This window comes from Miscanthus floridulus, chromosome 16 (genome assembly GCF_019320115.1).
Source record: "Miscanthus floridulus cultivar M001 chromosome 16, ASM1932011v1, whole genome shotgun sequence".
Lineage (NCBI taxonomy): Eukaryota > Viridiplantae > Streptophyta > Magnoliopsida > Poales > Poaceae > Miscanthus > Miscanthus floridulus.
The window spans coordinates 43,830,128-43,856,536 of NC_089595.1; the positions used below are offsets into that span (position 1 = coordinate 43,830,128).

Genomic DNA, 26,409 nt, shown 5'->3' on the forward strand with positions numbered 1-26,409 from the left:
TTGGTCGACCGTCGCTCACCAAGTTCATGGCCATACCTCATTACAGGTATCTGGTGCTCAAGATGCCTACTGAGAAAGGAGTTTTAACCCTCAGGGGCAACGTATACGCAGCTTACACCTGCGAGGACGACAGCTTCAAAATAGCAGAGGCCCACGACCTCTCTATTCGCATGGCCGAGACCATTCTCGACGCTAAGAAGACCACGGCCGACCACTTGGAGATCCCAGAGCTCGAGGCTCCGCGCAAGAACATCAGGTGCAAGGAGCACAAGACGATCCAGCTGGTCGAGGGTGATCCCAGCAAAACGGCCCTCATCGGGGCCGACCTGGATCCCAAATAGGAAGACGCGCTCGTCAGGTTCTTGAGGGGCAACGTGGATGTGTTTGCATGGAAACCTTCCGACATGCCCGGTGTACCTCGGGACTTGATTGAGCACTCCTTGAATGTCAACAGCAAAGCCAAACCAATCAAGCAGAAGCTACGACGGTTCGCTCGCGACAAAAAGGAGGCGATTAGGGTAGAAGTTACACGGCTTTTGGCAGCCGGATTTATCAAAGAAGTGTATCATCCGGAATGGTTAGCCAACCCGGTTCTTGTACGCAAAAAGAATAATGAATGGAGAATGTGCGTTGATTACACTGATCTCAACAAACACTGCCCTAAGGACCCCTTTGGCTTACCTCGCATAGACGAGGTCGTAGATTCAACCGCCGGTTGCGAGCTGCTTTCCTTTCTCGATTGCTACTCTGGTTATCACCAGATCGCTCTCAAAAAGGACGACCAGATCAAGACATCTTTCATCACGCCTTTCGGCGCCTACTGCTACACGACCATGTCGTTCGGGCTCAAAAACGCCGGTGCTACCTACCAACGCGCTATACAGGCCTGCCTCAACGACGAGATAAAAGACGGCCTCGTCGAGGCTTACGTCGACGATGTAGTTGTCAAAACCAAGGAAGCACATACCCTTGTTGACAATCTGGAACGCGCCTTCGCAGCCCTTAATACGTTCCAATGGAAATTAAACCCAAAGAAGTGCATCTTTGGTGTCCCTTCTGGCATATTGCTCGGCAACGTCGTCAGTTACGACGGCATACGCCCTAACCCGGAGAAAGTCAAAGCTGTCTTAGACATGAAGCCCCCAAAAAAGGTGAAGGATGTCCAGAAGCTCACCGGCTGCATGGCTGCTCTAAGCCGTTTCATATCAAGATTAGGAGAAAAAGGACTACCGTTCTTCAAACTGCTCAAAGCGTCCGAGAAGTTCGAGTGGTCGGAGGAAGCAGACGCTGCCTTCATGCAGCTGAAACAATACCTCACGTCACCTCCGGTACTTACTGCTCCCAGAGAAGACGAAACTCTCCTACTTTACATTGCGGCAACCGATCGGGTGGTTTCCACTACACTGGTGGTCGAGCGTGACGAGCCGGGCCACGCCTACAAGGTACAGCGGCCAATTTATTTCATTAGTGAGGTACTCAACGAATCCAAGACCAGGTACCCACAGATTCAGAAACTGCTCTACGCCATACTGATAACATCCCGAAAGTTGAGACATTACTTCGACGGATATCGTGTGGTGGTCATGACCGAGTATCCTTTGGGGGACATTATTCGCAATAAGGACGCGAACGGGCGCATCGTCAAATGGGCAATGGAGCTATGCCCCCTTTCCTTGGAATTTGCAAGCCGTACTACAATCAAGTCTCAGGCACTCGTCGATTTCATCGTCGAGTGGACAGACTTAAGCACTCCCGCCTCTCCGGGATCCGACGAATGTTGGACGATGTACTTCGACGGTTCTCTCAACATCGACGGTGCGGGAGCAGGAGTTCTTTTCGTATCACCATCCAAGGAAAAGCTCCGGTACGTCCTCAGGATTTATTTCCCAGCATCTAATAATGCAGCCGAGTATGAAGCATGCCTGCATGGTCTACGCATTGCGGTTGAGCTTGGAGTTAAACGTCTCTATGTCTACGGAGATTCGGCTCTGGTCATCAACCAACTCAACAAGGACTGGGACACGACCAGTGAAAAGATGGACGCATATTGCAAATCGATAAGAAAGCTGGAAGGCAGGTTCTATGGCATCGAGTACATACACGTGGTCCGGGACAAGAACCAGGCAGCAGATGCGTTGTCAAAGTTAGGATCATCCCGAGCCAAAATCCCACATGGCGTATTCGTCCAAGACCTGCTCACGCCCTCCATTGAAGACGAAGATTCAACGACCGACAAAGTCTCAGACCAGCAATTAGTGGCTACGGTTCCAGCGCCGAGCACAACCGAGCCGCTTCCGACCACTCATGAGCCAGACTGGAGAACACCTTTCATCAAGTACTTAACAGACGGTAGCGGTTATATCGATCGAACAGAAAATGAACGCCTGATGCGTCGTAGTAAGCAGTATCTGCTCGTCGATGGCAAGTTATGGCGCAAAAACGCTAAGGAGGAAATCTTGATGAAGTGTATAACCCAGGAGGAAGGCAAGCATCTCCTAGACCAAATCCACTCTGGCTCCTGCGGCAACCACGCGGCATCAAGAACACTGGTCGGTAAGGCTTTCCGAGCAGGGTTCTATTGGCCCTCAGCAGTGGCCGACGCAGAGAAGCTAGTCCGCCGCTGTGAAGGTTGTCAGTTCTTCTCCAAGAGAATCCATGTACCGGCACACGAGATCCAGACGATTCCAGCCTCTTGGCCCTTCGCATGCTGGGGACTGGACATGATCGGGCCTTTCAAACCAGCCCCTGGGAAATTTACATGCGTCTTCGTGCTAATTGATAAGTTTTCTAAGTGGATAGAATACATGCCTCTGGTACAGGCATCCTCAGAGAAAGCCGTCACATTCCTCGACCAGGTCATCCACCGTTTCGGCGTGCCCAACAGCATCATTACTGATCTGGGTACTCAGTTCACCGGGAACGCTTTTTGGGACTTCTGCGATGAAAGGAGCATAGTTGTAAAATACGTCTCGGTGGCGCATCCTAGAGCTAATGGACAAGTCGAGCGGGCAAATGGCATGATCTTGGACGCATTGAAAAAGAGGATGTACAGAGAAAACGATAAAGCTCCTGGAAGATGGCTCAAGGAGTTACCAGCCGTTGTCTGGGGCCTCCGAACTCAGCCCAGTCGTAACACTGGCGTCTCACCATACTTTATGGTTTACGGCGCTGAAGCAGTCCTCCCACCAGATATAGCTTTCCGATCAGCACGGGTAGAGAACTTCGACGAAGGCAAGGTCGACGAAGTACGGGAGCTAGAAGTCAACAGCGCAGAAGAGAAAAGGCTTGATTCTTGCGTACGCACGGCCAAGTACCTTGCTGTTTTGCGCAGGTACTACAACAAGAACGTTAAAGAGCGTTTCTTCGTGGTCGGGGACTTAGTCTTGAAGTGGAAGACGAACCAGGCTGGTGTCCACAAACTCGCAACCCCATGGGAGGGACCCTTCATGATCAAGGAAGTCACACGTCCAACGTCTTACAGGTTAGCTCATCTAGACGGCACGGACGTACCGAACTCATGGCACATCGACAAGCTTAGACGCTTCTATGCTTAACTACTGAGATATGTACTCTACTTGTATTTTCGATTTACTTTACTAAAGCAACTATGATTTCTCCGACCACTCTAATGTGTCACTCCAAATTTTATGGTTATTCTAACTTAAGCCAGTACAAGCCGACCACCACTCCTTCTACGGTTTTCGGAGCAGGTCCTGTCTCCGGTTCCTCCCAACACGTGCACGGGATCCGCTCTCTACGTTGCGGGTGATCGGCAGGTCCCCCCTGGTTTGGCTTGTCTGCGTTCACGTGTGCACAGGTCATAGTACCTCATACTCCGACCACATGCCAGACTAGGGCCGCACAAACTTTTCAGGATGACGTGTCGAGCAAAACGGTACAACTAAACAGAACGTTAACACGTTCCCACTTAGTTACACCAACACAGAATCTCAAGCTTAAAGTACGTTTTGTATAAAACAAACAAGCTTATAATGATATACAGTTACGTTATTACAAGCTTGCCTGAAAAGGCTCAAGTTTACAATAACACAACTATGTCCTCCTTCTACAGCTTTAAGCCTATTACATTGGCTGGTCGGGGCGCATGGCATTTACTGCTTGCCGCCTCTGATACCCTACTCGAGTCTCGGGGACTCTGGGGCTAGTCAAGCTGAAGGGGATGGCCCCGCCGGTGCCTGGCTGGTCGAGACCGCAGGCTCCGTTGGTTGGCTTGTAGCTGATGGCATTTCCAGCTGGCTTGTCGATGGCATACCCTGCACAGGTGCTGTCCCACCTCCGCACAGGTTAATATCGCCAATTATCTTTGACGACAAGTCCAGCTGGGCCGTCCGAAGCTCTTCGGCCTGGTCTGGGTCTATCTCCTTCGGGTACCCAGCCTCCAAGCGTTTGAGATCGATCAGGGGGTAGTGAGCACGAACCATGCTTAGCACATGGGCACCCGTGTACTCACCCGCCTCCTTCACGAAGTCTTGGAACCATCCCCATGCTTGCTTGCATCTCTCGACCAGTCCGAGCTGAGGTGTCCTTAGCTCTTCCTCTGTGAGCGCCGGGTCGATAAGGTCGAGGACGGGCACAATGCCAGTTGCCATTTCTTGGCACCGCTTGCTCCACGTGTCCCGCTCCTCGGAGGCCTTAAGGCATTGTGCTTTCCAGTCGTCGCGCTCCTTGATCACGGCCTCAAGGTGCCTCTTGGCATTGACTTTCAAAACTGAAAACAGTACAAGACATCAAACGTGATGACACGACAAGGCGATGCGGGCAATTTAACGAGAAAGGTGGTCTGGAGTGCTTACTTTTCAGGTCGTCCTTCATTCTGTTAGTGTGGTCTTGGAGTTCCGACTGGCGGCGTGCCAATTTCTCGTTGTCCTCCTTCAGGCGACCACATTCTGCAAACGCACGGCTGTTCTCCCCCTGGAGGCGGGTCACTTCAGCTTCTAAACCTGCATTACAGCTATTACTGTCAAGAACAAAACAACACAAGTCCAGCACTTGCTATGATACGGTGAACACTTACCTGTTTTCTCCTGCTCTTTGTTTTTGAGCTGGCCGACCAGGTTTTGGTTCTGTGCTTCTTGGTTTGTCCTCTCCTGGTCGGTGGCTTCAAGTTGGCGCCGTAGGCGTTCCACTTCAGCCGTCAGCTCCTTATTGGTCTTCATGACTACTTCTATCTGGTCGAAGCACCTTTTTCGGTACCTTGCAGTTTTCATCACGTCCTGCATACAGACAAGCTACGTCAGATAGTTCGACTACACAACAGGTTTAAGGACTAAAGCCAAATATACCTGGACTTCAGTCACCAGGCGTTTGGCCGCTCGTTCAACTCTTAAGGTTTCCTCGGCCTCTGGGATCTCCTCGTGCATGACCCATTCGTCGTTCCGATAGCGCGACACATATACATGTTGTCGTCTATCTTGGGGACGGCCCAGGACTTCTTCCACTTCATCCTCTTCAGCCTCCAGTTCGGGAGGCGGCGGTGGTCCGGAGTTTGCAGACTCCACGACCACCAGGGCTTTCCCACGAGCCGTCGCGTCGGCACCCTTGTTCTGGGCAACTTCTGGCTGCTGCTCCTCGGCTAGATCCAGCTCCCGTGGCGCTGTGGTATCCGCCTCATCAGGGTTTGTGCTCGGAGCACTTGTATTCTGCTCGGGGACTGGCGTCTGGTCGTCCGCCTGCTGAGGCCCAGGCAGAGTCCCTGCCATGGGCTCCTCCACGGCCGGTTGCTGAGCAGTTTGTCCGCCGTTTTTGGAGAGGACGTTCTGCACCCAGCTAGCTGGTCGGGGCTTTCGGTGGACGCGGATCTAATACATTCAGAGACAAATTCAGAAGACAATAGCATCCACTGCAAAATGCAAAGCTTACATCAAAAATATATATACTTACAGTTTTGACTTGCGGAAGGATGTGGCGAAGGAACGCCTCCTCGACCGCCCCTGCTCTGCTTGCTCGGCAGTTTCCACCGGGACTTGTTCAACCTCCGGTACGGGCGTCGGAGGATGATGCGGCATGTTCTCTTCGTCTGTGCTCTGTGTTGCTGTGGTCGGTGCTGTGACCACTGCCTGGCACAGAGGAGCCACCCTGCTCCGACGGCCCCACCTGCCTTCTCCTCTTTCGGGGGACGAGCCGGAAGATGTCCGCATCCTCTGCTTCGTCGTCCGACTGGGAGATGATGGCTTGGCGTCGTTTGCTGGCAGCCGGACGCTTGCCGGCGGCTCTGGTCGAGGCGTCCTCTACGGTCTCGAGTACCGCCCAGTGAACGCCGTCGGTCCTGGCGCTGGTCTGGGCGGTTGGCCCAGTAGCTTGCGGCCACTCTACACCGGGGGGAGGCGACACAAACACTCCTGCCCGGTCACGGCCATTATACTGAGACACAAAATGAAGGAAAAGACAGTTATTTTCTTGATACAACATGACTTTACAGTTAAAAGGAGGCGTCATTTACCTTTGGGGGAGGGCGAGCCAGCTTGAAGGCGTGTTCAATGGCGTTCAGTGCAACATAATTGGGATCGGCCAGGTTGAATAGCTCTCCAATCCTGGCCTTGATCTCCATCTTGTCGAGCGGCTCCTTTCTGGTCCTCGTCGGATCAGCGCCTCCTTGGTACTCGAAGCCAGGGTGAATCCTTTTCTGGCAAGGCTGAATTCTTCGGCTGATGAAGTTGCCGACAACACTCGGGCCATCAAGCCTTCCCCACGGGATCATCCCGAGCAGTTCGGCGATCTGCTCCAAGTTCTCGGGCCTCTCCGACCAGCTGCTTTTCTTCTCTGGAATCAAGCCCACATCGCACAGAGTGATGGTGTTCGGCTCTTCACGGATGTAGAACCACTTCTTGTACCACTCGTCCAACGAGGTGTTCCAGGGGCAGTGCAGGTATTGAGCCTTCATGCCGTCGCGCAGGTTCAGGTAAACGCCTCCGGCGATCTTCGAGCCACCGCTCCCTTTCTTCCGAAGACAGAATAGGTGGCGAAAGAGGTCGAAATGGGGCTGGAAGCCGCCATAAGCCTCGCAGAGATGGATGAAGGTGGAGACAAGAAGAATCGAGTTGGGATGCAGATTGCAAATCCCAATCTCGTAGTACAAACAGAGACCCTGAAGGAAAGGGTGCACTGGAATCCCAAAACCCCTTTTGAAGAAATCTTCAAAGACCACAATCTCACCTGGTTGTGGATCGGGGAAGCTTTCTCCTTCCGGTGCACGCCATCCCGCAAGTGCCTTGTTGTGGAGCACTCCCATGGCGACGAGGTCCTCGATGGTCTGCTCGTTGCTCCGCGACTTCCACCATTCCTTCGCCATGACCCCGCCTTTCTTCTGGGCGTCTCTCTTCGCCATTAGTTCGTCCTTACGAAGTGGGTGGATGCGGGAGACCGAGGGGATTGGTGATGATTTTTGGGGAATAGGGTTCGGCAGGAGGAAGAAGAAGGTTGCGGCGGCGGATGACAATGGGGAATGGTATGAGTAACTTACCAGATCTGCATTATATAAAACAAAGATCACCGTCGTTTCGTCCGCCCGAGAATATTGGGAGTCGTGCGCACGCGCCGCAGACGGTTGTTCACACAACCTCGAAATCTGCGCCAATAAACGCGCTCCTTCGTTAACAGTGTACGCGCCTCTTCGTTGATGGTGTAAGGGGGCCCACACTGACACACCTCAATACAGGTGTCAACCGACTGTTTGCAAAAAAAAAAAAAAAAAGAAAGAAGAGAAGACAGAATGACGTACTATACCTATTTACTTTTTTGACCAGACGTGTCAGACTGGACTTGGCAGAGAATAGAGAGAAGTACACAAAATAATGGTACAAGCAGCGCAAGTGCTCGGGGACTGCCCAGACCACTAAAGTGCTCGGGGACTGCCCAGACCACTAATGTGCTCGGGGACTGCTCAGACCACTAATGTGCTCGGGGATTGCACAGACCACTACTGTGCTTGGATGCTGCCCAGGCCACTTTTGTGCTCGGGGATCGCTCCGACCACGGCCGTGTTCGGGGACTGCCCCGACCACTGCTTGCATAATGGTTCTCCTTGGCTACATGTGATCTGTACTCACATACAGTTAAGAGACTTTTCTTTAGACCTTGCTACAAGGCTCATACCTTGCCTTCCAGCAAGCTCGGGGACTACATCGGTACGATGCACCTGCCGGTGCATCTCGTATCGCCTGTACGACGATTGGGTTCTCAACATAACTGGGAATTCTTTTTAGACCCTGGCACCACGTGCCTATGTCACCTACTACCAGGCTCGGGGACTAAGTGGGCACACTTCACCTTGCGGTGAATGTGTTTGTTTTTCGACCCCTACGCTTCTGATGATCAAAGATGCTACGCTTCAAGATGCACTTACATTTCTTTTCAGAAATACAAGTGGGCACACTTCCTGGGACAGATATCTTTTTCTTTTTTCTTAAGAGCACCATACATTCTTCGGACAACCTACTTCTCCGGTGATGACGGTGGTCGGAGGCGTCAAGAATTCAAGCCTCGCTTGTCGGAGAAGGTTCAAAAGGCGTGTCGCAGCATAATACATGATGCTCGGGGACTAGCTGTGGGGGTATTAACCCCTATACCCTTACGGCTAAGCTTGGGCTGGCCCGGATCGATGGGTTCAGTCCACCCGAAAGATGACGTGCGGCCCAGTTAACCTGATCGGAGTCCCGCACAAGGAATCAAGACGGATTTGGCAACCAAGCAGGATCCTGGTCGGTTAGAATAGGAATCCTTATCCGGCCAGATATGGCAGTTGTAACTGACTAGGATTAGTTTCCAGATCTGTAACCCTGCTCCCCGGACTATATAAGGCGGGCAGGGGACCCCTCTAAAAAATATCTCTCATTGACATACAGCAATACAAATCAGACGCAGGACGTAGGTATTACGCCTTCTTGGCGGCCGAACCTGGATAAAACCTCGTGTCTGTCTTGCGTCACCGTCTTGTTTGGGGCTTGCGCATCTGTCTGCCGATAATCTACTACCTTGGGCATACCCCTAGGTAGACTGCCGACCATATTTCGTCGACAGGGAGCTACTTCTATGCTACACAAGCAAGAAGATAACTAGTAAGCTACACAAGCTAACTAATTACAAGAGCAACTGCACAAGCTTAATATGTATAAAAGTAATTACAAGCTTGTGTAACAGGGATGCAAACCAATGGGAAGAACAAGGTTGACACGAAGATTTTTCTCCCAAGGTTCATGTGTTTGCCAACACACTAGTCCCCGTTGTGTCGACCGCTCACTTGGTGGTTCGGCGGCTAATTAGCATCACCTGCTAAGCCCGCACATCGGGCGCCACAAGAACCTACCCTGGAAGTGAGGGTAGCTCGATGACACGCTTTACTAAAGTTGCTCTTCGCGGCTCTCGCGGGGCGAGCACAATGCCCCTCACAAGCACTTCTCCGAAGTGCCGCACAACCTTCTTGCAGGGTTTGACGGAGACCACCACCAAGCCGTCTAGGAGGTGGCAACCTCCAAGAGTAACAAGCACCACCGGCTTGCAATCATGATCACCTAGTGCCACTCGATGCAACCTCACGATGCAATCGCACTAGAATCGCTCGCTCACATAATCGAATGATCACTATCATGTATATGTGTGATGGAGGGCTCCCAAGCACTCACAAGCATGGACACTAAGTCCCCTTAGGTGTTCAACCCCAGCCATGGCCGAGGGCCACTTCTATTTATAGCCCCAAGGGCTAAACTAGCTGTTACCCCTTCACTGGGCGTTTTTTGGGCTGACCGAACGCTGCATCGGACGCAGCGGACGTGCATACCAGACGCGTCCGGTCGCAATACCGGACGTGTCCGGTAGCGCCTGATTGCCACGTGTCCCATTCAAACTAGCCATTGCCACAACGGCTCTCTAACATGTCCAACCGGACGCTCACACCGGACGCAGAAGCAGACATGACCGGATGCTGAGGCGCTGCGTCCGGTCGAGTCCAGTAAGCACCCAGGTCTGACTGGACGCGTCTGGTCACCCTTGACCGGACGCTACCAGCGTCCGGTCGACTGTTCACAGAACGCCAACCATGCAGATTCACACCGGACACGTCCGGTGTGGCGACCGGACGCGTCTGGTCGCTGAGTTCGCCGGTTAATTCTGGACGTGTCCGGTCACCATACCGGACGCGTCCGGTCACTCTCTGACCAGCGCGACTCACTCCTTTTCTTCACCAAGTTGATCCACATCAACTCCAACTTCATCTCCTTTGTAAATGTGCAAACACCACCAAGTGTACACCGCCATGTGTATGTGTGTTAGCTTTTCACAATCATTTCCCAAAGGGTTAGCCACTCAACTTGCCACGCCACTCAATCCTAGCGATGATGCAAAGTTAGATCACTCCAGTGGCACTTAGATGACCGATATGCAAACAAGTTTGCTCCTCTTGATAGTACGACCATCTATCCTAAACCCGGTCATAAACTTCTCTACACACCTATGACCGGTGAAATGAAATGCCCTAGGTTATACCTTTGCCTTGTGCATTCCATTCCATCTCCTCCAACATTGATGCAACACATGCACCAACACAATCAACAATGATATGATCCACTTCATATCATCACGTGATCATATTGGTTCATCGATCTTGACTTCACTTGCTCTTCACCGTTGCCATCGTCCATCGGCGCCAAGTCTTGCTCAAGCTTCACCGCCACGCGGTTCATCACTCCAAAGCCTTTGACTTGTCCTTCACGCTTGCAACCGGTCCATCAAGCCAAGTCTTGTCTTGATCTTCTCCACCTTAATCACATGACTCAATGTCATGTCTCATGTGCAATAAGCTCCTTCATCATCACATGTGTGAGCTTTGCAACATCTCCAAGCCATTTTCACCTCCGTGGCATATGTTGCTCACACACACATGTACCTGTGGACTAATCACCTGTGTATCTCACATAAACACAATTAGTCCACCTAAGTTGTCACTCAATTACCAAAACCAAACAAGGACCTTTCAGTGTGGCCACTTGCCAAAGCACCACCGTGTCGTGGTTGTTCTCGTTGATTCTAGCTGCCTTGATGCAAAGGGATGGGCTGATGGTGTCCGCCGCCACCCTGGAAGTCCAGCCACATAGATGGTTGAACTTAGGACCTACCCTAGCCCTAGTTCCCTAGAGCTGAGATCTCACCGGATCTCAGCCGTGTGTTTTGCCACGGGGCGGACTCCACTATAAAGAATAGCCACTAGTGCCACCTTTGATTACTTCTCGATGACCTCAATTGAAAAGAAAAGGGGCCACCTTGGGCCCTAGGTGACTGCCTCGCTAGAGCCACTGTGGCCTCCATGCCCACTGCCATCTTGGCTGGCGTCGAGGAGCCATAGGCTACAACCCTTGCTTTCAACTGCCTTGCTGGAGTGGTAGGAGCACTCAAGAGAGCCACAGCCGCCTTGCCGAGTGCATGCCCACAGGTCCTGCACGTCGCTGTCGAGCCGCCGAGGCCGCCGAGCACCACTACCTATCTTGCCGGTGGCCAAGAAGCCACTTTCAAGCCCCCACCGTGCCCGTTGGACTACAGGAAGCCCCTAGGAGGCCGTAGGAGCCCTGCCGAGCAAATTGTCAAGCGTTGCCAGTAGGCCTTGCCGCCGGTGAATGGCATGGTGTACGCGCCTCGCCAAGAAGCCACCCGATGCACCTAGTTCATTGTGAACCGAAGGAGGAGAAAGAAAGGTGGATGCAGTCCACCATGGAACCAGCCAACGGTCCATAGACCCAACACGTAGACCATCGTGAGCCGTGCATGTGAACCGAGCCTAGCATTTGGATCTTTTGAATTTCTGTTGCTTCTTTGTGATCTTCTATAGGAGTCGCTTATCATAGTTATTTGTCTCGTTTTATAGCCCGGAGGAGCAGAATCCTGAGGAGGACAACTATGACTACATAGAGGAGTTGGGAGATGACTTGCCTATAGGTGCCATGTACCACCCAATCTCGTAGAATCCTACTAGATATGTAATAATGTAGCTGCTAGTGCTCTATTTTTATGCAATTGAACTATGATAGGTTGCATGGTAGAATTGCTTGGAGCCTTTATCTTGATGCAACCATTACCCTTACACACCCGCTGTTAGGCTAGATGCTCACTTACTGCTTACTACTTGCTTCTACTACACATTATATCTATAATATGATGCTTGGTGGAGGATTGTTTGTGAGTGGCTAAGGCACATGGTGCCGATAATGTGGAAATAATGTGATAACAACTTGGGGAGATCTTGGGGTGCGTCTTGGGTGTGTGGTGATGGTTGTGTCGACCGAGCAGGATTCCATGATGAGCTATTGAGCAAGTCTTGCTAAAGTGTGACCTATGCGCTCCTTGAGAGTTGTACCTATGGCAGGTACCGGTTTGAGGTATAGACTCCGAGGAGCAGTGTTCTTTGTGGGATGAATGCCCGAAGTAGAGGTGTTGTTGAAGCACGGGGTGTCGGAACCCCCTTTGTGAAGATGTCTTGTTTGGTCACCCTAAGGATTTATATGTTCTAGGAACCGGTTCATAGGAATCCTTGCGCCCCATCCGCTCCTCTCTAGGGAGGAGACAATTATGGACTAATCTGGGCGATGCCATTACTGCTAGGTTGTAAGTTGATAGTGTGGGGGTGAGGATGTTGGATTCCTGAACAATTCTAGGTGCGTATTACCACTTGTGGGGCCTGGTATTTAGGTTTCACAATCTCAGTGTGCTGGAGAAATCTGGGGTTCCCCAGGACTAAGTGGTAGGATGGTATTGTTTTAGACTAGAAAGCAGTCAGAATCAGCCTAGACGACGACGGTCATCGATGATGGAGGATCTGATGGTAGTGTAAACCTTTGCAGAGTGTATGTTGATCGATCGATAAATATGTCGTCTTTTCGGCTATGGACCTTTCCTATGTTACTGTTTCACTTAACTAGAGAGTGGAGTCCCTTCTTCTCTTCCCCTTGGGTTTGTTGTTGGTTTCCGGCTTTGGCCGTTGAGGCAAGGCACGAGAGGGAGTTGTCCTTGCCAACTAGAGAGTGTGAGTGTGGTGAGATGTGTGTGGATGAGATGGGTTAAAACTTGATGAATTGTTATAAAACTTTGATTATACTCGCATAGGAAACCATAGCCATAATTAGGTCTTTTGCTCTACCCTTGCATCCACTACCACAAAGCAAATGCAAAGCATAGGGTGGGAGCTAGTGGCCAGTACAAATCATACTGATAATTGTTTGGCAGGTCCCGAATCTAAGTACGACTACCAGGGAGATGGTTGGGAGGATTAGAGGTCTTGTCCTTCGCTCAAGTTTAGTTCGGGAGATGAAGTCTACGCCCGCTGCCATTCTACCTGATGTTGTTCCAGATGCTATGTGCTCTGAGTGATTCCGCCAAGTGGCGATGTAATAATGAGTAAACCTTGCTATTTGTACTCTGTAAGACATGCATTTGAGGTATGACTTGTGATATCGACTGTTATTCGATAATGTGATGGAATGATCATATGGAACTATCACGTTATGGTTCGAATCTGTGGATTTCCCTTCGTGGAAATCGAGATCGTTTCAATGGCGGCGAGGATCTTATGGAGCAGGGGTGATTATCATAGCTGTGGAGCAGGGGTGATGCCAACGGGATGTAGAGGCAGCCGTTGAACGCCACCAGGCCGTTGATGAGGGACCAAAGAGCTATGGTTGGCCCGCCACTAGCTGGGTTGGAGTCGTGCGCACTCTGGAGACGGGCGATGAAGTCGAAGCACGGCGCCCTCCTCCGTGTTGTGGCAAGACAGAGCATCTGGCACGGTGTTGGTGGAACCTACCTTGTATTCGATGGAGAAGTCGAACCCAAACAGCTACCACCGAGTGGTGCTGGGGAGTCATTGTGAGACGCCAGTCCAATAATAAATTTAAGCCGTAATGATCGGTTCTTACCAAGAAGCGGCGTCCCAAGAGGTAACGCCGCCAGTGCCTGATGGCATGTACGAGGCTTATGAGCTCGCTCATATGCTACCAAGGAGCGATGTCATGGTGCCACCGTCCGACTGAAGAACACGAGCGGGTGTTGGCGCTGTAGCAGCACATCAAAGTCATTGGAAGAAGCTACCACAAAGCCATAATTAGGTCTTTTGCTCTACCCTTGCATCCACTACCACAAAGCAAATGCAAAGCATAGGGTGGGAGCCAGTGGCCAGTACAAATCGTACTGATAATTGTTTGGCAGGTCCCGAATCTGAGTACGACTACCAGAGAGATGGTTGGGAGGATTAGAGGTCTTGTCCTTCGCTCAAGTTTAGTTTGGGAGATGAAGTCTACGCCTGCTGCCATTCTACCTGATGCTATTCTAGATGCTATGTGCTATGAGTGATTCCACCAAGTGGCGATGTAATAATGAGTAAACCTTGTTATTTGTACTCTATAAGATAGGTATTCGAGGTATGACTTGTGATATCGACTATTTTTCGACAATGTGATAGAATGATCATCTAGGACTATCACGTTATGGTTCGAATCTATGGATTTACCTTCATGGAAATCGAGATCATTTCAATTGGTATTAGAGCCATACTTGACCCTAAGATGAGACCCTTAGGACTAGACGATAGAATTAGGGGTGATACTTGTCTTTTTGGTTATATGTACTGACCTTCCATCTATTTATGCATGGATTGCCCCATTTCCTAACATGCTAACCCCTTTTCTTGGATTGTAAATGCAGATGACAACCTTTGAACGGCTTTCTATCGATGACAAGCTCCACGATGGGTACGCCCAAGTACTCCGCAAAGTGCTTGAGGAACTTGGTGTCCCCAAGGAGAAATGCCAGTACTGCCACTGCAAAGTTGGACCCAATGGGCCTGAGGACTACTTCCTAGTCACTATCCAAATCCTCACTTACAAGGAAGTGCCTGAGCTGCAAGCCTTCACCAATTGTGAGGTGGAAAGCACCATTACCTCTATAGTTCAGTATGCGTCATGGTCTGCCCTTCAGTTCATGATGCGTGATGCATATGAGCGTCTCAGGAGTGGACGTTACCGCCTGCTACCGTGAGCACTCAACACCTTGGAGAACGCCAAGGAACAGTGGGAAGAAGCTGAGGGAGCCCTCATTGCTAAGGGAGGAGTCTGCCTCAAGGTCATAGGGAGACATGTGCTCTACCAAGATAGGCATATCTTGGAGCTGGAGCACGACAATCACTGCCTCAGACAGAAGATCCATGAGCTAGGAGAGGAGCTACAGGCTAAAGACAAGGAGTTATCTAAAGCAAGAAGGAAGAATGTGTCAAACAAGGTCCACCTCATCGAGTACATGAAGACTGCCATGTACCTACAAGACGCCATAAAGAGAGTCTGGAAGGCCTAGAGGAAATTAGATGCCCAGCGCCGCAAAGAGTATCAAGAAGTGCAGACTAAGCTCCCATGAGTCGCCCGCAAGACACCCCAAAAAGAAGAGTTTCTGCTAGATCCTTGCAAGCTCAACATGGCGGCTTGCTCTATGGACTTGCTTCTTGTTGGTGGTCCTTAGCGACAACATTTTACCACCAACTAAGATCGAAAAGAGGAGGAAACTAAGCATGACATAAACATATATGTTATCACTTTGACCTATCTCCACTTGTATTGGAAAATTATTATTTTACAAGACATATACACATATATGGTGGAAAAGGTGACAAAAATATGCTTTCCAACAAAGTGTAGAAGAGAAACAAGGAGAGAAGCCCACCTACCTTGCGAATCTGGGCCAAACACCGATGAAGATGTGACCCTAGCCCAAGAACAAAACACCATGCAGAAGACAGTGGCGGGAAGGCCACACCTGGGTGCGCCCACACCCCTAGGGGCACCAACTATCTCCTCCTTCCACGTGGCATCTCCTGGTGGTGCCTCTATGATGGTTGCATGTGGGATCCAGTGAAATATTCTCTAGAACCGTTGTTTCCATAGCTATAAATAGATGGGGGCTCTCATTTCAACACACACCACACAAGAGCCTCTCTCCCTCCACTTGTACTCTTTTGCTATTTTTAGTAGTGTAGTTGGAGCTAGGAGAAGCTACTTTGAAGAGCTAGGACATCTAGAAGGAATCTTGGTATGAACAATATGAAGAGTTCTTCTATGTTCTTGCTCTTATCATATCATTATAGCTATGTTATGAAATTAGAGCAAAGTTCTTATGTTATTCATTTAGCATATGAAACTTTATGCTTAATCTTTCATACAACATACATGTTTAGACCAAGACCTAAATTGAGGTAGTGAGTTCTACTTTAAGATTAGTTTTGGTCATTATGTTCTTGTGGGTTTGTCGTCCGTCCCCATGGCGGATGCTCTAGTAGAGGAGTCCTGTTAAAGACGGATGTTCCTGGCCAACGCTAGAGTAGTAACCGATAGCATAGGCGCGGTGTCTAAGCTAGAGGTAACCTTTATGGGCCTCGTATCCTCTGGTTGAGGGGTAGGCGGTAGGTGGTGACTGCCCTATCTGTCCTTCATAATCCCCCACATTCGGATATGGCATAGAGCTAATGGCCAGTATTGCCTAGGAGACCAGGTGTGCTCTGGTGCCCAAAATAAGTTTATAGTGACCAAAGCAATCTTAACTTAGGATCTCTACCCCTAGAAATTCATGTACTTGTATGACTATCTGCTCATCTTAGCATAGTTATGCAAGATAAGCCTGCTCTAGTTTAGGTATATTCTTTATTCTTTCTTTTATCTTTATCCTTGAGATTTGCTTGAGTGTGTGTCACACTATCCAATATTTATCTTGGCTTACCCCTGTTATGAACTTTGGTCTATTAAACAGTCAAGTTTTCTTGTTCATGTCCCTAGTAGAGACTTTTACATCATGCCTTCCTTTGGGAAAATATAAATGAACGATACCCGAATACTTCTAGGTGAAATGCTACAACGATATATCCGTGCGCTTGTGGAATATTTCTGCATGTATTCAAAAATATTGTCACGGCATTTCTAGTGCCATTGCTAGGAAACACAAATCCTACTAGGGACGCTAAGGAATGCCAACAAGCATTTCTAGCGGCGTTGCCGAGGAATGCACTGGTTAAAAGAATCTAAAAGGACATGTTTATGATAATATGCATGTGTAGTAGCCATTGTTCATAATAGGATAACTTGCTTGTTTTCTCCTATTGTGGATGAAAACAGGATAGTGTTAGACTAGTTTCGATTTGCCGACAAACTTCACCAAAAATCTAGAGGCACTCCTAAGGAAGAACCGGTCCCGCACCATTTCTTCTTCTGCCACTCCACTGATAAACGAACTAGTTACCCCCACACCATCCGCTACTACTGCTATGGCCCAAAAGTCACTCCACGAGCACTCCATCCCCGCTGTTGCCAATGTGCCCATTGGGCCTGCTGTCAACACGGGCAACAGAAACTTTGAACTCAGCCCCAGGCTAATCACGATGGTGCAGGCAAACCCTTTCTGTGGTTTGCTTAGCGAGGACGCGAATGCACATCTTCAACACTTTCCTTGAGTTGTGTAACACCATTGTCATCAAGGATGTTGCACCAGACGTCATTAGGCTCTGTTGTTCCCTTTCTCCCTCTTGGGGAAGGCGAAAAAGTGGTTCTATAAGGACAAGGAAGCTGTTAGCACGTGGAACAAGTGTTCCACCATGTTCCTCGTGAAATTCTTCCCCATGGGCAAAACCATTGCTGTGCGGAGCAGAATTTCAAGTTTCTAGCAAAATACTATAGAATCCATCCTTGAGGCATGGGAGAGGTTGCAACAATACATCCTTGCCTGCCCGCACCAAGGGATGGAAAATTGGTTAGTCCTCTAGAACTTCTACAATGGGTTAACCCCCATGTCAAGAGGACACATTGATGCCGCTGCTAGAGGAGCCTTCCTCTCACTCACCATCAATGGAGCTACTATTCTCATTAAGAAAATGGTGTCCAATCAATGGTGGGGTGAAGAGAGGCTCCAAGATGAACAACAAAAAGGCTTGCATACCGTGAAGGAGACGGATGTGCTTGCCACAAAAATGGACCTCCTAATAAAAGGCTTGACGAGTGTGCCCATGGGAAGGAGGCAATGTATGGCACCATCAAGGCCATGGACTTGCATATGAGATGCAAGGTCTATGGTGAAAGTGGACATTCGGGGAATGATTGCCCTGAAACCCATGAGGACAACACCTACATCAACAATGGGTCCCATCCACAAGGAGATAATAAAGGGTGGAACAACCAACCACCATTCAAGGAGGTAATTCAAACTTCAATTCCAATTACAGTTTGAATCACCCTTCCCTGGAAGATCTTGTGTTAGGGCAAGCTCAAATGCATGAAAACTTGACAAAGAAACTTGCCTCTAACAATGAAATTTTTGAAAACATTAATTCAAAAATAGAAGGTTTAAACGTCCTCCCTTAACAATCAATTAAGCTTAAATAAAAATTTCAAAATCCAACTTGTTGCTACAATTCCTACATATGATTTTTTGAAAGATCCCGGGGCAACTCGAGATTTCATTTGAAAATATCAATGCAGTAATCACGAGAGATGGTAAGTCCACTCGTGATCTACCATATCCTAACCATGCAGGAAAAGCCAAAAAAAGCACAGGGGTGTACAACCCTAGATCTTAGGCTTTGAGCTAGCTTGGGAGAGGACCCCCATAAGGTAACGTGTATCTTGCACTCTCACCACTTCAGTTACCTTGCATATATGAAAAAAAGAGAAAGTTAATTGTTCACCAACTCCATTAACTCATTTTTGTCTCCATGAAGATATACAAATTCATGCTTACCTCGTTTATGTCCTTTGCTCTAGTTTGGGTGTATTCACATAGGCACATGTGGTACATACATAGGCTTTTTAAATTAAGCAAGGTGCTTAAATTAAAATGGCCTTCTTTAATCAAAATTAGACATGGTGTTTAATCTTGGTTAATGAACTATAAGTAATTATTTTCATAAACAATGGAAGTAATCTACAAATGAGATAAATCGAGGCTAGAAGTTTACTGCAGTTTTACCTTTAAGCCTTGTTTGAGTTTTTCTAAAAAAATAAAAAGTTGGGTGAACAAATAAAATAAAATAAAAAAATATATATAAAAAATATTAAAATAAAATTTGCCCACAAGTTTGCCTCTTTTTAATAAAAGCAGCTGAAGGATTGTAGCCCTTGGGCTAGCTTGAGAGAGAACCCCCATAGAGGTAACTTGTTTTTCCACATTTCTATCTTACATTAATTTCATTATTTTACTTAATAATAATAATAAATAAAATAAATAAATAATATTTATTCCACTCCATATGTGAAGTAAGAATGTTTAGTTTCTCCTTTGTTGAAATGATGAATAGTTTCTCTATCTTATAATTTATATGTGCCTAGTTTATAACTTAGTATTCCCAAGATTTAAGTTTGTTATCTAAAAATGTCTCATCCTGAAACATGAAACTTGTGGGTTGCAAACACATGATCCTTTTCTAAGTTGTTGCAAGACATGATATGGTACAAATGGAATTTGCTATGACTTTGTTCCTAGAGAAACTTGACATCCAGAGTTTTATTTTCAAAATGCTAAAATGAAAAGTCCCTCAATGATAGCATTTCCTACCAATGCCATATGACACTACACTAATACAAAATCTTAGTCATATGCTGCTTGTTATTGCATTGAGCTTTGTCAAATTATTTATGACCCTTATTGAGATTCTCGTCATACACCCATGATCAAGATTCACGTACACCCACAAATAAAATGCTGACTCTTACACTGAGAGTAATGCAAAAACATGCTTTTTCGCCCACCAAATAAAAATACTCCATTCTTATGACATGAGTATCTATCTCAAAAGTTTTCATGTGCCAAGAGAAACTATGGGCTATGCTAAAAAAATAATATACATGCGAAAAATGCATGCCAAAAAGCATGAGAAAAATAATACAAGCTAAAAGCATGAGAAAAAGAAAGAAAAGAGAGAAATAAAGATAGCCCATACTTTCAAAGACAACCATCAAAAAGAGAGAGAGTCATGATCAAAGGAGTACAAAATATTTTAGTATTAGGAAGATTTCAAAATTCCACACACTTGCACTTCTTGATCAAAGTGTATGACTTGCATCTCCTTGAGGTTCAGTTTTTGACTTAGCAACATGATGTGATGCAAGTATGCCTCTTTTTCATCCCTACCTAAAACTCCACAGAAAGCCTATTAGAATGTAGGATGAAAAGAAGGCAATATCAAAAAGCCTTTGGTGAGGAACATACACATTTGAGTGATCGAGTGAATCATTCGAGGAACTTACTTTTATTTTACAAAACTCTTAAAAACCTTAGGAAAGAAAGTCGATCAAGGAATGAATGACTAGCGGTTCTATGAAACCGTTCTATCTTGCAACCACCCAAGACTGGGAAAAGCAACAAGCCCCACAAGGATCAAGGTAAAAAGGGTGGATAAAATGCCAACTTATTTATATCAAGGAAGAATACTTTGTTATAAGCATGGTACTTTTGAATTGTAATCAGCATTGAAGCAACTCCTGATCAACAACCAATGTCTTAGCTCTTGCTCGGGATGAGCAAGGGGTAAGCTTGGGGGATTTTGTTGGCGGTCCTTAGCGACAACATTTTATCACCAACTAGGATCCAAAAGAGGAGGAAACTGTAACACCCTAGGTGTTTGGCTTCCACATTTGCACTTGCATTTCATGAACATGAGCATCATTCATCCATTCATGAGCTTATATTGCATGAAACATGTTTTCGAAACATTGCAACATATTGTTATATTTCATGTGTGCTTGTTTTATGAAATGAATAGTGTGCAACACTCAAGTGCAACATGTGCAACTCACTTTAGTGAAACATGGTTAGTTAGTACTATGCAACAAAATCATGAAACGTGTGAAACATGACTTTGAAACAAAGGTAACATTTCATTGGTTTTTCCTTGTTTCAGTACATGTAATGCTTGATTTTGGTGTGACCAATGTATGGTGTGGCTAATAATCCTCTTAAGCAACTTAGTTATACTTAGAATGTCATTAGGAACAATGTTCATGTTGATCATTTTGCCTAATTAGGTTCCCAAGTCATGGTTTGACCATTATGGACCCCTAGAGCTCCTGAGTTTGACTGTTTAAAAAGTGTAGCTTAGATTGTTTGCATGTCTGAGCAACCTAAAGCAAAGTTGTAGCAAATTTTATAAGGAACAAACTTTCTTTAGAAGCCAAGTCATGAAAATGTGCACAACATGCTCAAAAAGGTCCCACAAGTCAGTGTTGAGGGCTGATTCAACACTTAGAAAATTTTCTAAGTATGGATTGCAATTTCAGTTTCGTGTACTCCACTTTGGCATGATTTTTCTCATGATCCTTTGAGAATTAGGTCTTGGTCCTTTAATAGGAATTGAAGATGGTATGAAGGGCTACAACTTTCATGTATATTGTTTTCACTAATTCTTCACGGTTTAGGAGATCAAGCACTGTCAATTCTTGCTATCAGGCTTGATTGGTTCCACTGAAACAAAGCTACAGTGTTCGACTGGTTTCAGAACTCGATGGCCGCGTGTACGCTGCGTGTCGCCGGCCGCCTGACCGTGTAGGCCACGCGTCGTGGCTGGCCTGGCGCCGCTATCCACTGCTTGAGCCCGCGCCCTTCTGCCCTCCCAGCTCACATTTCCATTCCTGCTCTTCCTTCGTTTCCCACCGCAGCTGAAGCAAAGCCACCGCCTTGCCATTACTGCCGTGCAAGCCGCCGTCGCCTAGCTCACTCGCCGCCGCAAAATCGATGCCTCCAGCTAGCCCAAAGCTCCGCCATGTCCTCCTCTACCTCCTCCACCTCTTAGCTGAGCCTATTGAGTCAAGGTGAGGACACATTTGCCACTTCCGCTGCCACCGCCATGAGCGCGACCTCGCCAGAGTTCGAGGCCACCGTGGTCGGGATAGCTAGGATCCCTCTCGTCCTCCTTTTTCTTCTTTATTAGCTCCGTGGTGACCTAGTGAAGCTCGTACCGAGCTCGGTGAGGCATGGGGGCTCGCCGTCGCTAGCACACCGCCACTGAAGCTCCGCCGTGCCGCCTTGGCCATCGACGAGCTATCTCTGGTTAACTCTAGGTCCCTCTGGTAGCATCACTCGACGCGGCTCGTCACGTAGATCATGTAGGTGCCGACCATCTCGTCGGAGTCCTCGCTGTCGGTGAGCTACGCCGCTGCTACACCATCACAAGCGCCTTCCCCTATTTCCTTTTGCTGACCGGTGGGGTCGTCTGACCCGCGGGTCCCACGTGTCAGTGACTGCTTAGTAGAAGCCAGTTCAAATAATTCTAGTTTTGAATGCCGTTTTGTGAAATTTGTATCTCCAAATTGGTAGATCCTAATGGGGTGATTTCAATTTTGTTAGGATCATAGGGAAGTCTAGTATTTAGGAAAAATATGACATAAACACTTGAAGCGGAAATTTTGGATGAATTAAATAGGAACTTGAAATGTGTTTTTAAATGCATGCAAACTTGTTTAAATTATATCTTGAGTTTCTGTGCTCCAAAAATTAGGAAATTTTGTGGGTAAGCTATTCTTGCTTAGTAGAAGCTCTGGGAAAAATTTGAGAGTCATTGCATGTATGGTTTTTGAGTTATAGATTTTCCTTTTATCTTTGAATGATCCTTGTGTGAATTTTTGTAAATTATCTAGGAATCCAATGACCATGAAATTTTGTGGGGAGTATCCTAGTACCTTAAGGATGCTAGGAAAAATATAAAATCTGTTGCTTGACACTTTTCACTAAGGTTTCCTAATTATGTCATTTCAAGCCATTATGTCTTATCATTTTTGTGTAGGCTGTTATTCTTGCTCAAATGGTGTGAAATTTTTATAGTGACCTATTTAGAGCATGTAGTACCTACTGTAATGTTTGTAGATTAAATGGTGCAGTTCGCATATATATTTATTGTTCCTCTTAAATAATTAAATAAATTAAGAAAGGTATTAAAAGAAATGATTTGGTGATGAACACCTTACTTTCTGGTGTTCTTGTGATATGTGTGATGAGTGAGTGAAGTTGGTTTCGTCCATTTATGTGTTTGCAACATACGTTAATAATTATTTTTCTGCATCGTGTCTTTCGGGACAGTTCTGGGGACTTTGCAAAGTTTCCCATGATAATTTGGTTTGCTGGCAATGTGGTGAATACAAAAGTTATAGATAACTTATGTATCTAGCTCCTGTCAAAATGTGGTGGCATTTGGCCAAGTAGTTTAGGAGTTACAGTCGTTTAAAGTTGGATCACAGTTTTGCCTGCTCTCTGTCTTGTGAAGACAGATTTCTGTTGATTAAAGAATTTGACTGGTAAAGTTTAGAATCATGCCTTGAGGTCTGAAAATTAATTGTATACAATTTCATAAGCTTTCCAAATTGTCTTGTTGCATGTCATTTGGATTTCTAAATCTCTAGTTATGGCCAGTTTACTGTACCGCTATATAGTTCCTATTTTGCTGAAATACAAATGTTTATGTGTATGCTTTGTTGCAATGTTCTTGTTGATTGTTTAGGTGCTAGCCTAACTTGAGAACATGCTTAGGTGCAGGTGCTAGGTCCTTAATTGAAGATGAGCAATTATACATTAGGTTGTATAAACTTGGTAAGTTAAAGTGATTTGAATAGAGCTTAAGTTGGAATATGCGGACTGCAGTGAGCATGTGCATTCCTCGAGCATCCCTAACTTAATTCATGTGCATCCATGAGATTTATCTTGTGCATTCATGCAATAGGTGTGCCAGAGGGAGTGACGCTACTGGAGTTCGAGGGAGCCAACCAGGAGGAGGAGCCCGAGGTGTAGGAAATCGACGAAGCAGCCGCCGAGGAGGAGTTGCCCGAGTGCCCTGACCACCGTCCTTCCTCTTTCCTGAAAGGCAAGCCCCGGAGCATATTAAGCCTCCCATGTTTTTACAAATACCTTGAGTACCTTTTTACAAATACCTTGAGTACCTTTTATTCATTGATGATGCATTAAGTATAGGAATTGGTTGGAACCAATTGTTGCATTATATATCCATCCTTGTCCAGATATCGCACTGGAATCCTATTTAAGTTCAGGAACGGGTTAAATGCTTAGCCATGCTTAGTGCGGTAGAAGTCAGGTGATTTCCTGTCACCTGCGAGCTTTAGGATGAGGTGGATCACGGTTGGCTATATTTGCTATTGTGGAAAAGAACCATGTTAATAATGAATTAAGACCGGGCGGAGTCTTGTCTAGGTTGGACATAGTGATTCCGTCTGTGTCGTTTAAGGACCGATACGCTGTACGTCCTTATGTCATGTTGAACGTAGCCTAACACTTAGCTAGCCGGATAAGTCATTCCGACTGTGAAGCCTAGTAGCTCGACTTAGGCCAGGGATGCGAGCAGTGGCGTGCATTCTGGAGGTAGTAAGGATGTGCGGAGAGCCATTGGCATAAGTCCAAGGCGGGTTAGAGTCCCGAACAACCTTGGTAGAGTGGTTCTCTGAGAATGTCGATCTGTTTGGACTCGTGACTCCTGAATCGTACCAAAGGTGACTCGTTTGCGACCCTGACGGGGGAAGCAGGGTTTGTGTTTAGGAATACCCCTCCAGCTGGATAGGAATCGATTCAAATAGCCGTCTCTCCCGGATAGTGAGAACCTGACTGAGCAGCGGCAACATAGATTCAATTAATCTAACGATATGGTTAAATGGATGATGATGATAATGTTGCCATGATTTATACCTGATATGGTTATTATTGTTTGCATCTTAATCAAATGATTGCTTAGTACAGGTGCTAATATAGATGACAGGTTAATGGCTAAAAGTCACTGCTAGTTTAGGTTAAGAGTTGATATTTATTACTTATGCTTTTCCGCAAAAAGAAAGTGTCAGCCAGATCCACTAAATTAAGCTATGCATGATCCTTGGTGTCATTATTTTGGTTTCCGATGGGTAAGTCTAGCTGAGTACATTCTCGTACTCAGGGTTTATTCCCTCTTGTTGCAGATGATCTTCTATATCAAGGATTCTGTAAGTATTGTCTCCACCCGGTGGGTGACGAAGACTAGATCATGGGCATGATCTCTGTTTCGCTTATCTGAATGCTTTTGCGGGCTGTGATCAGCAAACCAGTAGTTGTATTTGAACTCGGGTGTGTAAGTTAAACTATTTGCTTCCATGTACTTTACAAGACTTGTTTTGTAATAACGATGACTCTGAGGTGTTGTAACCTATTTGCGAACCATCTGTGAAATGTTGTAACGTACGATATGTTATGTTAAATTACTGTGATCTTAGTTGTATGCAAGTTGGTTTGAAATCCTTCGAGGTTTCAGTTGACTACCGGGTTTATATGGGCTCAAGTGCGTGAATTTGATCGTTTCAGCGACTGTTTTTGTACTTGTGCTCTTATAAATTGGTCGGTTCTATGACAGCTGGTATCAGAGCTAGATTCAACACTAAACATGTCATACGGGTATTTAAAACAAAAGATTTTGTTGTGAAAACGGTTTTCCAACTTATAGTTATATATAAGTGTTCAAAAATCAAAATTTTTATGGTGTACTGGTGATCACATCCCTTGTAGCCCACTTAAGGACTTCTATGTGGCTTATATATAATTACTAACTTGGGGGAAATTGATTGTTTCTATTTCATCGTCCATGCGGCGTGATATTGCATGGGTGCCATTCGTTTGAATGGTAATGTATGGATCAATTGCCTCTACGCTAAGGTAAGTGTGAGTTGTGAGAGCATGACCGTCCAACCGTCGGTCTAGGGGAGAGCTAGTTGTGGTTACTGGAGTATTTACATGTTGCATACATGTATATATGAAGGTACTTAATTGTGGGTATATCTGTCGGGTAGTTTGGATACCAAAGTATATATATCTGGGGATGTATATATGGAGAGTATCTTAGTTACTATTTTTGTTATTAGCATTATATCTTGTTGGGTTGGGCTGCAATGAAGTTTTCTATAGGTACGCTAACAACGCACCGTGTAGAATAACTAGTTACCGCTAATTGAGAGAACGTATGTATGCCACCGTATATTCCGCTAAAACTTAACTTTTCTTAGGTTTGTGAGGACGTACAGAACGAGCATGCATCATATTCACTCATGTCATTCATATTGCATTACTCCCTCGTTTATAATTGCTTATCCCAATTATTAAGTTCAATCTCTCAGCAAAATAATCCTCTCACATGAGTTGCATCCCTTTTTGATACAGATGGCCGTGCCCATGTTTTCTATTGGTAGCAACACCTTTTTGGACTAGTTCGGTACTCCCACCTTGCTCTGGAGGGTGCTCAGTTCAGTTGGGTACCCGGAGGCACCCCGCTACACGTGGAGGCAGGTGATACCATTGGGAGATATACCATGGTACGTCGTGACCTTTTATAGTGCCGCAGAACCCCACAAGACTGTTGTGGCATGGGTGGAG

General features: G+C 46.7%; 1 protein-coding gene and 1 non-coding gene across 2 annotated transcripts; both read right to left on the bottom strand.

The window, feature by feature from the left end:
* Window positions 1-4,164: 4,164 nt before the first annotated feature.
* On the bottom strand, window positions 4,165-5,583 carry LOC136514495 (uncharacterized). The gene is made up of 4 exons (XM_066508440.1): window positions 5,304-5,583; window positions 5,036-5,234; window positions 4,815-4,961; window positions 4,165-4,729 (listed from the first exon to the last, which is right to left on the bottom strand). The coding sequence occupies exons 1-4, from the start codon at window positions 5,379-5,381 to the stop codon at window positions 4,167-4,169; spliced, it is 987 nt and encodes a 328-aa protein (XP_066364537.1). The 5' UTR covers window positions 5,382-5,583; the 3' UTR covers window positions 4,165-4,166.
* Window positions 5,584-17,662: 12,079 nt separating this feature from the next.
* Window positions 17,663-17,769, bottom strand: LOC136514561 (small nucleolar RNA R71). Its single transcript, XR_010773716.1, has one exon. It is a non-coding gene; the product is annotated as a small nucleolar RNA R71 (small nucleolar RNA).
* Between the last annotated feature and the right edge of the window lie 8,640 nt (window positions 17,770-26,409).

Coding starts and splice junctions, on each gene's coding strand:
- LOC136514495 (XM_066508440.1), bottom strand. CDS start 5,381: ATGCACGAGGAGATCCCAGAGGCCGAGGAAACCTTAAGAGTTGAACGA. Junction 4,962..5,035: donor CAAAGAGCAGGAGAAAACAG/GTAAGTGTTCAC, acceptor GCTGTAATGCAG/GTTTAGAAGCTGAAGTGACC. Junction 4,730..4,814: donor AATGAAGGACGACCTGAAAA/GTAAGCACTCCA, acceptor TACTGTTTTCAG/TTTTGAAAGTCAATGCCAAG.